Source organism: Rhododendron vialii, chromosome 2a (genome assembly GCF_030253575.1).
Source record: "Rhododendron vialii isolate Sample 1 chromosome 2a, ASM3025357v1".
Taxonomy (NCBI): Eukaryota; Viridiplantae; Streptophyta; class Magnoliopsida; order Ericales; family Ericaceae; genus Rhododendron; species Rhododendron vialii.
Genome location: NC_080558.1, coordinates 15,253,508 through 15,265,866, shown reverse-complemented (window position 1 = coordinate 15,265,866; position 12,359 = coordinate 15,253,508). Strand labels below are relative to the sequence as shown.

General features: G+C 38.1%; 1 protein-coding gene across 1 annotated transcript; it reads right to left on the bottom strand.

The window, feature by feature from the left end:
- Positions 1-1,153: 1,153 nt before the first annotated feature.
- Positions 1,154-4,261, bottom strand: LOC131310550 (disease resistance protein RPM1-like). The gene has a single exon (XM_058337622.1). The coding sequence runs from the start codon at positions 3,688-3,690 to the stop codon at positions 1,483-1,485; it is 2,208 nt and encodes a 735-aa protein (XP_058193605.1). The 5' UTR covers positions 3,691-4,261; the 3' UTR covers positions 1,154-1,482.
- Between the last annotated feature and the right edge of the window lie 8,098 nt (positions 4,262-12,359).

Here is a 12,359-nt window from a genome sequence, read left to right as displayed (position 1 = left end):
CTTAGGTTTAGTCTATTCGATTTTGTGAACTTCGGAGAGAGAGAGAGAGAGGTCTCAAAGCAAAAGATTTTTTTTATAGGAACTGCAATCTGTACTCTGAAAACCACAGCTCAAACACCAAACGGAATTCGGCGGCGAAGACTTGTACGTGAAATATGATAACTTTCAGGAAGTCTAATGTAAGATCAGACTCAAAATGGTTCAAAATACCACAAACTCATAGTGCTATTATCAGCTATGAATTTGTCAGATCAATTGGGTTTTTAACAGATAATTTGGCAATGGTTTAAGTCCCCGGGCCAATGAACAATAATTAGAATCGCCTAGTAATCCTCTCAGTAACTCAATTTCTGAAAACCATTTTGATGAGGCTTTCAGTTTTCATAGACTTTCACTGGGATTGGTGCAATGCCTCGATAAATGCATCCTTAAGAAGTGGATTTGAAGCTGCAACTCGCTGAGCTGTGATGTCAAATTCCTTGCCAGATCTGATGCAAAACAAACATTGCATATTCGAATTAGGAAAATGCTTTAAGCTAACTATGTACTTAAATGCGTCTCGCTACTTTGATATTTACCACTATCCAGATCAAAGGAAATATGTGAGAAACAACCAATCAACTACAGTAATAATAATCTTTTTTAAGTGCTTGATCGAACATCAAAATGGATGCAAGTTGATTTTAATTCTTACAGTAAAATCACGGTGTCATCAGATATATTAACTAACAGTTCTAAACCTTTTTGAATAAGTTCCGAGGAGCAGAAACAAACTTTAAAAAGGAAATTTCATGAACAAATATATTTCTTACCGATCGAACAATCACAGCCCCACCTGCCACGTCTCCGTAAAAGGAGTCAAGCCTGTTAATATTATGTAGCTTTATGATTCATTTAATTCAAAAGACAGAACCATACCAAGGGCCAACAAAGCCAAATTCATAGAATACGTCAAATCTTCCGCATGCAATCCCTCATAAGTTCAATGCACAAGAGCCACTCATTCGAAGAGATCTCACCTGATCACATAGAAATCATTTCTGTTTGACCAAAAAAATCTACTTAATCAAAATCAATAAGCTATTGATTCTGTTTCTAGTTGCATCCATCGTTAACTTGTCATGTTTAGTTCAAGCCTACTCTTGCAGCGAGATAAAAATTAATTAGTTCATTATATGTATACTAGTGATGCATTTCAATTGTCTTTCCCTATAAGGTGAACATTTCACAATTTGCAGCATGTGTTATTTATCTACGATTTCACAAAGCAAATTTATGTTTATAAGATTGTGGAAGCTGGTTTCAGGTGTATTGCAAGAAGATAATACCTCACCTCAATACAACCGAGGAGAGCTACATGTTCATAATTCTCAAAGTTCACTTTCTCCCCTCAGCTAGAAATTTTCAACTTTGATAAGCTCTTTATTGAGTAGAAAAGACTTCTTAATAGTATGTATGTCGCTGCACAAGCTGTCAACCTTATTATAGATAACCACCAGTCCAAAAACCAGATTTTGAGTCCCAAATCCAAACCTCAAGGACATGTGCAATTTTCCAATAGTCCCCACCTTGTAAGTCTTTATTCAAGCTCGAAATGAATGTTTCACACATATCACTCAAGTTAAGATATTTAAGGTTGGCCAGATGTTCAACACCCGAGGGCAACTCCATCATCAATTTACAGTCTTGGAGAACTAGCTCTTCAAGAAGAGGCATCGAGCTAGACTCCACTCTCACCCATTTCAATCTTACAAAGTGAACCAACCGCAAATATTTAAGCTTCTGAAACCAACCAGCCTTGAAAAGTAATTCATCTCCTTCATACGCAGAACCAAGTTCAAGGTCAAGCAAATTGGGCAAATCTTGAACAGATTGCAGTGGAACAACATCTTTTAACTTACTCCACCCTAACCCTAACCTTTTCAAGTTATGAAGAGATGGTATCCAGTGCGGTATCTTATCCAAACGTCCTCTTAGATAGAGTGTTTGAAGAAGTCGAGGCGGCAAAGACAAAGAATCTAGATCAATGATCTCATCTTCTTCTATTGCCACAACGCACAACGAGCGAAGGTTGTTTAGCTTCTCAAGGGATGAACATAGCACCGTCCCATCTTCCTTCTGTAGCCTTAAAATGAACAATCTCCTAAGTTCAGTTAGCTTCCCCACCTCTCTTAGCACAATGCCACTATTACTCCCTTGGTTTGCTTCAACAGCACATAGTTTCTGCAAGTACAACAAACTTCCTATTCCCGCCGGGGCTTTGAAGCCAATTGTACCATGAAATGGTGAATAACAATGGGCATCGTTGTAGCGATACAACAAGAGATGGCGAAGATGTTGGAGCTTCAAGATATCATCAGGCAACTCAATGACATTCGTACCTTTCAGATCCAACGTTTCTAGCTTCTTGAGCTTTCCAATCGCTTTCGGGATCACTTTTACATTTGTCCCCCTCAAACTTAAATAAGTAAGATTAAGGAGTTTCACAACTTCATGCGGGAATGTTTCTAATTGTGCTCCTCTCAAGTCTAACACAGTTAGTAGCCTTACACCTTTGCCTAAGGATGCAACCTTTGACAACATGGACAACGAATCTGTTGCGCTGAACACGAGCAAAGAACGAAGGCGAGTGAAACAAATGCTTTGTTGAATATCTTCCAATTTGTGGTGGACCGAGAGGCGTCGCAATTTCTCAGGCCATGCTCGGCTTCTTGCACTTGTTATTATGACAATGTTTTGCTCTCTTGACTTCGCAATTATCATTTCACGCCAAAGGTCATGGATTCGATAAGCATTGAACCTTTTCCCGTCCCTCCTCACCTCTACCACTTGAACTAAACTTCTGTTAATTAGCTCATTGAGGTAGCCCTCAGCAACTTCTTCTCTTGTCATTCCTTCTTTCACTTCTATAAATCCTTCCGCTGCCCACAACCGAATTAATCTCCAGTAATCAATGAGACAATCTTCTGGAAAAATACTTAAGTACAAAAAACATAACTTGAGATAGTAAGGCAAATCAAAGTAACTAAGGGACAATATCTTAGTCATGCTCATGAGTTTGTCATTTCCTTCTAGTTCTGCACCAAGGCCACGGTAAATCCTCTCCCACTCATTCAAACTCTTATGTTTTGTTGATAACAGACCACTAATTGCTACTATTGCAAGTGGTAACCCCTCACATTTTTTCAAGATGTCTTTTGACAAATCTTCCAAATATGAAGGACAAGAATTCTCCTTGAATGTCTTTGAGCAAAACAGGGCCCATGACTCTCTGAGAGGCAAGGGCTTGAGATTATACACCATGCCATGATATTCTTCACTAGCAAAAGAAGCTAAATCTACATTTCTTGTTGTCAAAATTACTCGACTGCCACAATTGCATTCAGGAAGTATGATTCTTAAAACTTGCCATGCGTGAATTCCCCATACATCATCCAAAACAAGCACATACCTCTTTTGCTGCAAAAATGCATTAATTGTACCTTTCAAGCTGTTTGGATCCATATTGTCCATTCGTCGTGGGAGTGGTTGCCTAACATCTTCAAAGAGAACTCGAATCATGTCTTTTAAAAGCTCTTCAACCTTGAATGATTCAGAAACAGTTATCCAAGCATGGTTCTGGAAGTGCCTCTTCACTGTTGTGTTGTCATATACTTTTTTTGTAAGGGTGGTTTTGCCCAATCCGCCCATTCCTGCTACAGAAAGCACCTTTAGTCGAGGATCCTCATCCACTAGCCACTTAATCAAGTGTGATTTGGGCTTGTCAATGCCCACAAGGTCAGCATCTTGGAGTAGAAGGGCATCACCACGACAATCATACCATGCTATGTCTAAATGAGTAGAGCTTGAGGCTTGCTCTATTTTGCCATATATGTCCCTATATCACTGATGTCCCTCAGAAATATTGATGATTCTGGACTTGATTCCTTTTACTTCAGAAGCAATTTGGTGGCGAGCTTTTAAAGTCTTAACAAAGAAAGAAACCTTACGGACAAACCCTTGGAATCCAATGCTATGATGATGTCTGAGGCAAAGCAAGTACATTTCAAGAGCATCTGCAGTGTCATATGCAGCTTCTCGAACTTGCTTCACCCATACTTTGATTTTCGGGTCTCTATCTTCTATAGCATCAGCAACTCTGAGGAAATGTGTCATGCGCTCGAATTCGGCTCTTATGTATTCAATGTCTTCCCGTACTCCGCTCAACAAGTTCAACTCTTCTCGGAGATAGGGTTCGAAGGTGGATAGAAGTCCGAGCACAGCCGCCTCTGCCATTTTTTTATATTTTTTTTTGTGTGTGGTTTACGGAGTAGCTTTGGATTTGTAGAGGAAGGGGATGGTGGGGAAAACCGGTATGTTATTGTCCAAGTGCATGTCATGGGACCGTCTGTGATGAAAGGAGTAAAGATATAGGTACGAAAAGGGGGAGGGAAAACGTACCGACCGGCTGCGCCGGACTGTCTCCGGCCACCGGACGGCCAATCCAAGCCGTCCAAAAATTCTAAAAAAAAATTGATGGGGCTTAGGTGGAAATCAACGGCATCCGAGGTGTGTAAGGTGTTTGATCCGAGCACCCCTTTTTCATGTATATATGTATATACGTGTATATACATAAAAAAGGGGTGCTCGGATCAAGCATCCTACACACCTCGAATGCCGTTAATTCCCGGATAAGCCCCATCAATTTTTTTTTTTTTGAATTTTTGAACTGCTCGGATTGACCGTCTGGTGGCCGAAGATGGCCCGCCGGCGGCCGGTGGTACATTTTCCCTCCTCCCCAATCGGTACATATAGCATTACTCGTGATGAAAGTCTTCTTTGTCTGTCTTTTCTTGGCATAGCGTTGATTCCTTTTATTAATGATAAAACAGAGTGGGAAAATACATGTCCATTGTCCCCCTTTTTACTGTCCCCTTTTTTACGTCCCCGTGTTCTTTTATTAATGATAAGACTGAGAGTGGAAAATACATGTCCATTGTCCCCCTTTAGAACATGTACACCGGTGTGAGCAAAAATATCTATGAACAGTATCCAATATTTACTTTACCTATTTATTTTCTTCTCCCACACTGCACCAGTCTTCCTACTTTACCTACCCACACTGCACACAAGTGCTGACTACCTAGTCACAGAGAGAGAGAGAACCAATAGTATTTTACTTATACCTGTGCTACAGTACATCGCCAAAACTACAGAGCAAAAATTTCAAATGTATTTTACCTTTCTTTTTACCTAGTCTGTTGTACCCTAATTTTCTCACTTTGCATAGGCAAAGTACCTAAAATTGGGTGTTTAACTAGTCTTGTGTACATGCTCTTATACGTCCCCATGTCGCCAAAAAAGTATAAAATGCGGATCCAAGTTGAATTTTTTATTATATAAAACGACACTAAAGAAAAAGATATGTTTAATTGTTGGGGCATTTCCATTGCGTGTTGTTTGGGCATTTCGATCGCGACGGATTCCAAACGAGTCCCATTCGATTGGATTAATTCAAGGTGTGGTTTGACTGGTGATCGAACTACCTTTGGTATTTTATTCTCATCTTTAGGGTATGTTTGGTTCGATCAAGTAGAATTGCCAAATTGAATGAAACTAAGGTTGGAATGAAATTAGAGGATGTTATGATGTAAGAGAAAGAAATAATATTTGTATTGAATTGTATATTCTGTACAAATGAGAGGGCTCATTTATATAGTGTGAGCCATGATACAATAAAGGAAAATACAATCACAATCATATAAAATCAGTATCATATAAAATCATAATAATATATGATTTGATCATATATGATTTGATCTTATGATCTAGAATATTATAACATCCCCCCTCAAACTCAGGGTGGTAAAGTAGAGACCAACTTGAGTTTGGAAACTAAGTCATGAAAATGCCCAGAAGGGTGCGCCTTGGTGAAAATGTCAGCAGTCTGATCAGATGACGATACTGATAGAAGACGAAGAGTGCCGCTAGCAACATGTTGACGCACAAAGTGACAATCAATCTCGATGTGCTTGGTGCGATCATGAAAGACATCATTGCGAGCAATCTGGATGGCACTCTGGTTGTCACAACAAAGGGTAGTACTAGTGGAATGGTGAACACGCATATCGGTAAGTAGCCATCGTAGCCATAGGAGTTCTTGGATGGTATCTCCCAAAGCATAGTATTCGGCTTTAGTACTTGATCGGGAAACAACAGTTTGTTTCTTACTGCGCCAAGAGATGAGGGAATCACCAAGAAAGAAATAGTAGCCTGTGATAGAACGACGATCGGCAGGATCTCCAGCCCAATCTGCATCAGAGTAAGCTCGCAGCTCTAAAGATGAATGAGCAGCGTAGTGGAGACCATAAAACAAAGTCCCTTTGACATAGCGAAGAATATGAAGAACAGCATCGTAATGGGTCGTCCGTGGGGATGATAAAAATTGGCTAACAAGATGAACAGCATAAGCAAACCATGCGTGAGGCAGAATCATGTGGACTAGATGAAAATCCGAATGTCTGAATTGTAGTGCTGAACTTGGCAAACCATGCGTGAGGAGCTTGTTTGAGGCCATAGAGGGCACGACGAAGCTTACAGACCTTGTTTGGAGGATGAGTATACCCAGGAGGGGGCTTCATAGACACTTCCTCAACGAGATCACCATTGAAGAAGGCATTTTTGACATCCATCTGATAGAGTTGCCATTTATGGACAGCAGCAACGGCAATTAGACTCCGAACAGAGGTAAGACGAGCAATTGGAGCGAAAGTCTCCTCATAGTCAATGCCATATTCTTGGTTAAACCCTTTTGCCACCAAGCGAGCTTTGTACCGTTCAATAGAGCCATCAGAGCGGGTCTTAATTTTGTACACCCATTTGGAGCCAATGGGAGTTTTGCTTGGGGGAAGATCAACCAAATCCCATGTTGGAGTGTTAGTCAAAGCCTACAGCTCGTCTGTCATTGCTCGCTACCAAAGAGGGTTAGTACTAGCTTCATGATAAGAGTGTGGCTCATAATGTGAAAGGATAGTGGAAAAACAATGGTAATCACGAAGATGAATAGGTATTTCCTTATCCTATCAGAACGACGGAGAGGTGGAGGAGCAGTGACATTATGATTAGGAGATGACTCGGAAGGCTCTAGGAGGGAGGAGCCAGAAGATGCAGGTGCAGAATCAGCAGACAGAATAGAGGCATCTGGGATAGGCTGCGGAGAAGACGTGTGGAGATAACCTGTATCAAGCTCATCAGGGAATAACTCAATGGACGAGTCAGTAAAAAAAGAGGCGATGTCAGTGGTGCGTAAGTGAAACATAGAGAGAGAAGAAAAGGTTTTGTGTTCCCAAAAAATAACATGACGGGATATGCGAAGACGACGAGAAATGGGATCCCAGTAGCGATAACCTTTATGTTCAATTCCATAACCTATGAAACAACAAAGACGTGCTCTAGGCTCCAACTTGGTATGTTCATGAGGTTGAAGTAACACAAAGCATGCACATCCAAAAACTCGAAGATGGTCATAATTGGGAGAGATACCATACAACCTTTCATAAGGTGTCATATTGTCAATGATTGGGGATGGAATGCGATTGATGGTAGATACAGCTGTGAAAGCTGCTTCTCCCCAAAAATATTCAGGACACGAGGCTAAGATAAGAAGAGCACGAACTGTGTCTAGAATGTGGCGGTGTTCACGTTTAGCACGACCATTTTGCTGGGATGTACCTGGACAAGATCTATGTGGGAGAGTACCATTCTAATGGAGAAAGTTGAGAAAATTGGTTGTACTTAAGAATAGTCATATTCTCATCCGCAATGAATTGGTGTGGCAATAGTAATTTTTGAAATGACAATAGTAATTTTTGGAGTGGCAAAGAAATGGAATGGTAATTCGTTAATTTTTTAGGGGAATGACAATTCTTTTACTAAGGTGAATAGTAATCTTATTTGGAAGAATCATTTCATCATCAACCAAACATAGGAATAAGTATGTCATTGGAACGGCCATTTCATTTCAATTTTTATTCCATCAAAACAAACATACCCTTAGTGTATATATATTCTTTATGATTCTAGCCATAATTTACTTTGTAGACTTTTTTTGCTTAGGGGAATGATCAATCCTATAAATCTTACATCAAACCTAACAAAAATTTATGAAGAACGGTGCCATTGTGAGTTGGTTAATTTGCTTTGGGAAATTGTAGTCATTTCATGCACTAGGAAATCAATAATTATCCTTTTCAAGTTCTTTTCATCCATATTGTCCGCTCCTTGTGGGAGTGGTTGCCAAGCTTATTCCAAGAACTGGTTGATCATGTCTTCCAAAGCTATATATGGCATAATTTTTTGTAGGGCCCGGAGTTGGCTTCACATGGAGCGGTTGATAAGAGCATTAGTAATGGAGCGGTGATCCTAGATTATCTGTTATAGAAGGCAAAGTGCTATGTTCACCGCTCTATGTGGGGCACACTTCAGATCCAACAAAAATACAAAAAACATCCATAAATTTTAGAAAGAAACATCCACAAATTTTAAAACATTTTTTATGGGGTCCTTTAAATATCAGTTCAATCGCATATTAATATGTATGTTTCTGAATTCGTAGGGGCCTACGAATTTAGAAAACATACCAACCGACATGCGATTGAGATGATTTTTAAATAAAAAATATTTTAGAATTTATAGATATTTTTGTGGAGTTCAGAGTGAGCTCCACATGAAGAAGTGGAAAGGAGGGGTAAAATGCATGGAACGGTGATCCTAGACTTTCTGTTTTCGAAGTGTATGGGAGTACTGTATTTTTTTTTTTGCACAATGTTGATTTAATTATTAATTCTTAGACAGAAAGGGGGCAAAAGGGCAAGGGAAAATGACGGCCCAGGATGTGTTTTGATAATTAATACCCGCCAAGGACATGTTGAGAACATTTGAGAACATTTGTTAATACTGAAAATGTCCTTGGAGGGTATTAATTATCAAACACGTCCTTGGCCGTTATTTTCCCAAAGGGCAATGGCTATGATGCTCTCCCAATTGTTCCAAACCATTGAATTGGACGAGTTGATCTCAATAATTAATATCAACCATTGAATGTCAAAATATCTCAGTAATAAGTGTAGCCATACATATAGTAAGTATTGCCTAAGTAAATGGTACTCTCTCCGTTCCTTTTTAAGTATCCCGCTTCGTAACTCCAACTTATTAAGAAAATATCATCATTACACCTTTCACATCAACTTTTACCTTCATTTTCCCTACTTACCTTCTATAGAGATATCATCATTATACTTTTACCCATTAATTTTTCAAAATAGAATCTACTTTTCAGGGGCAAAATGGAAAATTTATCAACTTTTACCCACTAACTTTACAAACTAAACACTTATTGAGGGACAGTCCAAAATGAAATATTGAACTTTAAAAAGGGGACGGAGGGAGTATATAAATCTTGTTTTTGTGATAAGTAATATTGCGCTTTTTTGGCGGAAAAATAGTAAAATCATCTTGTTGTTAACATATCCACCTTACTTTTTGTACGTGATTTTGATCTAACGGTCGTGATTTACACAATTTTCAATCTAAGGGTCCATAAACAATGTAAGCATCATGAGTGCAAAAAAGAGGGTGAACGTTAACCCTCATTTTTATTGGTTGAAATATTATAGGTTTCATCTCTGTAATACACTTTTTGATAAGCATGATATCACTTTATAGTGAGATTCACACCATTTCAACCAATTAATAAGAAAGAGGGTACTGTTTACCCACTTTTAAAGAGGATGAACAAGCTTAAATTCGAGCATCATGCTCCCATACCACTCGTGAGCATGGCAGAAATTTTCGGGCAAATGAGATGGATGCTCAAAGTTATCAATCCCGTACAGTCTAGCATACTATTTTCTCTATTTGGACGGTAAGTACCGGTATCGGCTTGTATCTTGGTACCGTTTTTTATTTATTGCAATATTACATTTTTAGATTTTTTTAATATACTTATATACAATTTAAAAACTTAAAAAATGGAGAAATAAATAAATTCTAACATTTTGACTCACCTTAATACTAGTTCTAATAACAAATTAACATGATTAATATTAAATGAACTCCAAATTTTGGTAAAATACCTTAAAATTCATGTCTTTTTATCAAAAGAAAAAAATACATGCAAGTACTTGTGTTCCGGCCGAGATCCCGATACAAGCCTAGTACAGACCGGTATGCCCAGTATCAACCGATATAGACTGGTATTTTGGCCGATACGTAACACCAAGATATGTGTACCATTTTATGATTGGTACGAGCCGGTACCGTATGGAATTGACAACACTGGAATGGACCCCACTAGTGTGAAAACAGAGAAGGATGTGGAAAAGAATCCACATGGTGGGTGAGAGGTCAATTTTGCTTTCAAGACTTGGGGTGATGCACGGATATATCTCTCCCCTCTCTGCGTTTTTTTTAAGGAAACAAAAATATATTATATTAATACTAAAACAATTACAGCAAGATGAAGAAAACAAAAACAAAAACAAAAAAAACCAACAACAAAAGTACACAGAAAAAGAAACGAATTAGCTTTGGTGTCCAACCTATCAATCTACTCTCTCTAGGTTCTTTTTTTTTAAACACATGCACAAACAAAACTGTTTGGATGAAGCCCTTTCTGGTTATTTTTTATCGAACGGTTCAAATAAAAACTGCTTAGATGAAGCCATTCCTGGTCTTTTTTTTGCCAATTCTTCGCCAGTACTCTTAAAATCACGTTCTGAATACATTGAGCGGCTCGGATCATCGAAATTCGAATGGAAAATGGGAGAAATAGAGTGGCTCTCGTTTTAAAATGATTGCGTCCCCGATCAAGTCCACACCTTTTACGGTTAGGACCATTGGCACCTCTTTTTTCCCGATTGAAGTTCGATGATCCAAGCCGCTCAATGTGATTAAAACGTGATTTTAAGGGTACCCGCGAGAAATCAAAAAAAAAAAAACACTGGTGTAAATATATGTACATATACCAGCATCAGTAAAAGATTCAGCAAAAGTTAACTTCCCAAATTAGTACTCCCTCCGTCCCTTTTTAAGTGTCCTGCTTCGTAATTCCAACTTATTAAAAAGACATCATCATTATACCTTTCACATCAACTTTTTCCTCCACTTTTCCTACTTACCCATCATCATTACACTTTTACTCACTTACTTTTTAAAAAGAAATCTACTTTTAGGGATAAAATAGACAATACACCAACTTTTACCCACTAACTTTACAAAATGGACACTTATTAAGGGACAACCCAAAATGAAATACTGGATTTTAAAAAAGGGACGGAGGGAGTAGTAATTTTTTCCAAAGTCAGTAATACACACTCTCCGTGGGTTTTGGTGGACCTTGAGATATCATTTCTCATTGCTTTGTTTCTTATCGGTGTTTATGTTAAGTTCCCAAATCAGTACTTCCTCCGTCCATTTTTAAGTTTTCTGTTTCGTAACTCCAATTTATTAAAAAGACATCATCATTATACCTTTCACATCAACTTTTTCCTCCACTTTCCCTACTTACCCATCATCATTACACTTTTACTAACTAACTTTTCAAAATGGAATCTACTTTAGAGATAAAATAGACAATGCACTAATTTTTACCCACTAACTTTACAAAATGGACACTTATTAAGTGACAGCCCAAAATAGAATATTAGACTCTAAATAAGGGACGGAGGGAGTATTTTTTTTTTTTTTCCCCTTTTGAAGTTACAGCCCTTCTCACTTATCGATGACCAGCCGCTTAAATTGAGGAAATTTCCGTTGCTTGTTTATGTTGAGGCCAACCTGCTAAGATCAGCCAAATTCATTTTGAGTTATTTGGAGTAGTTGTTAAAAATAACCCAAGAGACACGTTGTTTTTTTTTTTTTGTTTTTTTTTTATTTACAGCCTAAATTTGTCTTAAATCAAGTGGATTCTTTTATTTTTTTGCCATTTCTGAAATTTTTTTAACTTTGATTCATCTTCTTATATTTTTTGACACTTAATTTCTAAATACTCTCCCTGAAAGCTAAAAGAAAAATTCATCAACCACGAGAAGGTCACCTTCTAAAGTTAGTCTGAATCCCTTATTATCTCCACAATTATTGGTTACTATATTTTTTTTTTCCAACATGGTACGATACTTTCATTCAGCATAACAATACATCAAAAAGGTTAACAATACATCAATGCATGCATAACAATACTCTAACTAATCACCACCACAATTGTCGAAACTCAAAACAAATCTTGATGATCATGGAGGAGAAACCAAGATAAATGAAAAAGAAGGAACAAAACAAATAATTAATTCTCAGACCTGAGATTGAGAGAGAAAGACCCTTAGGAG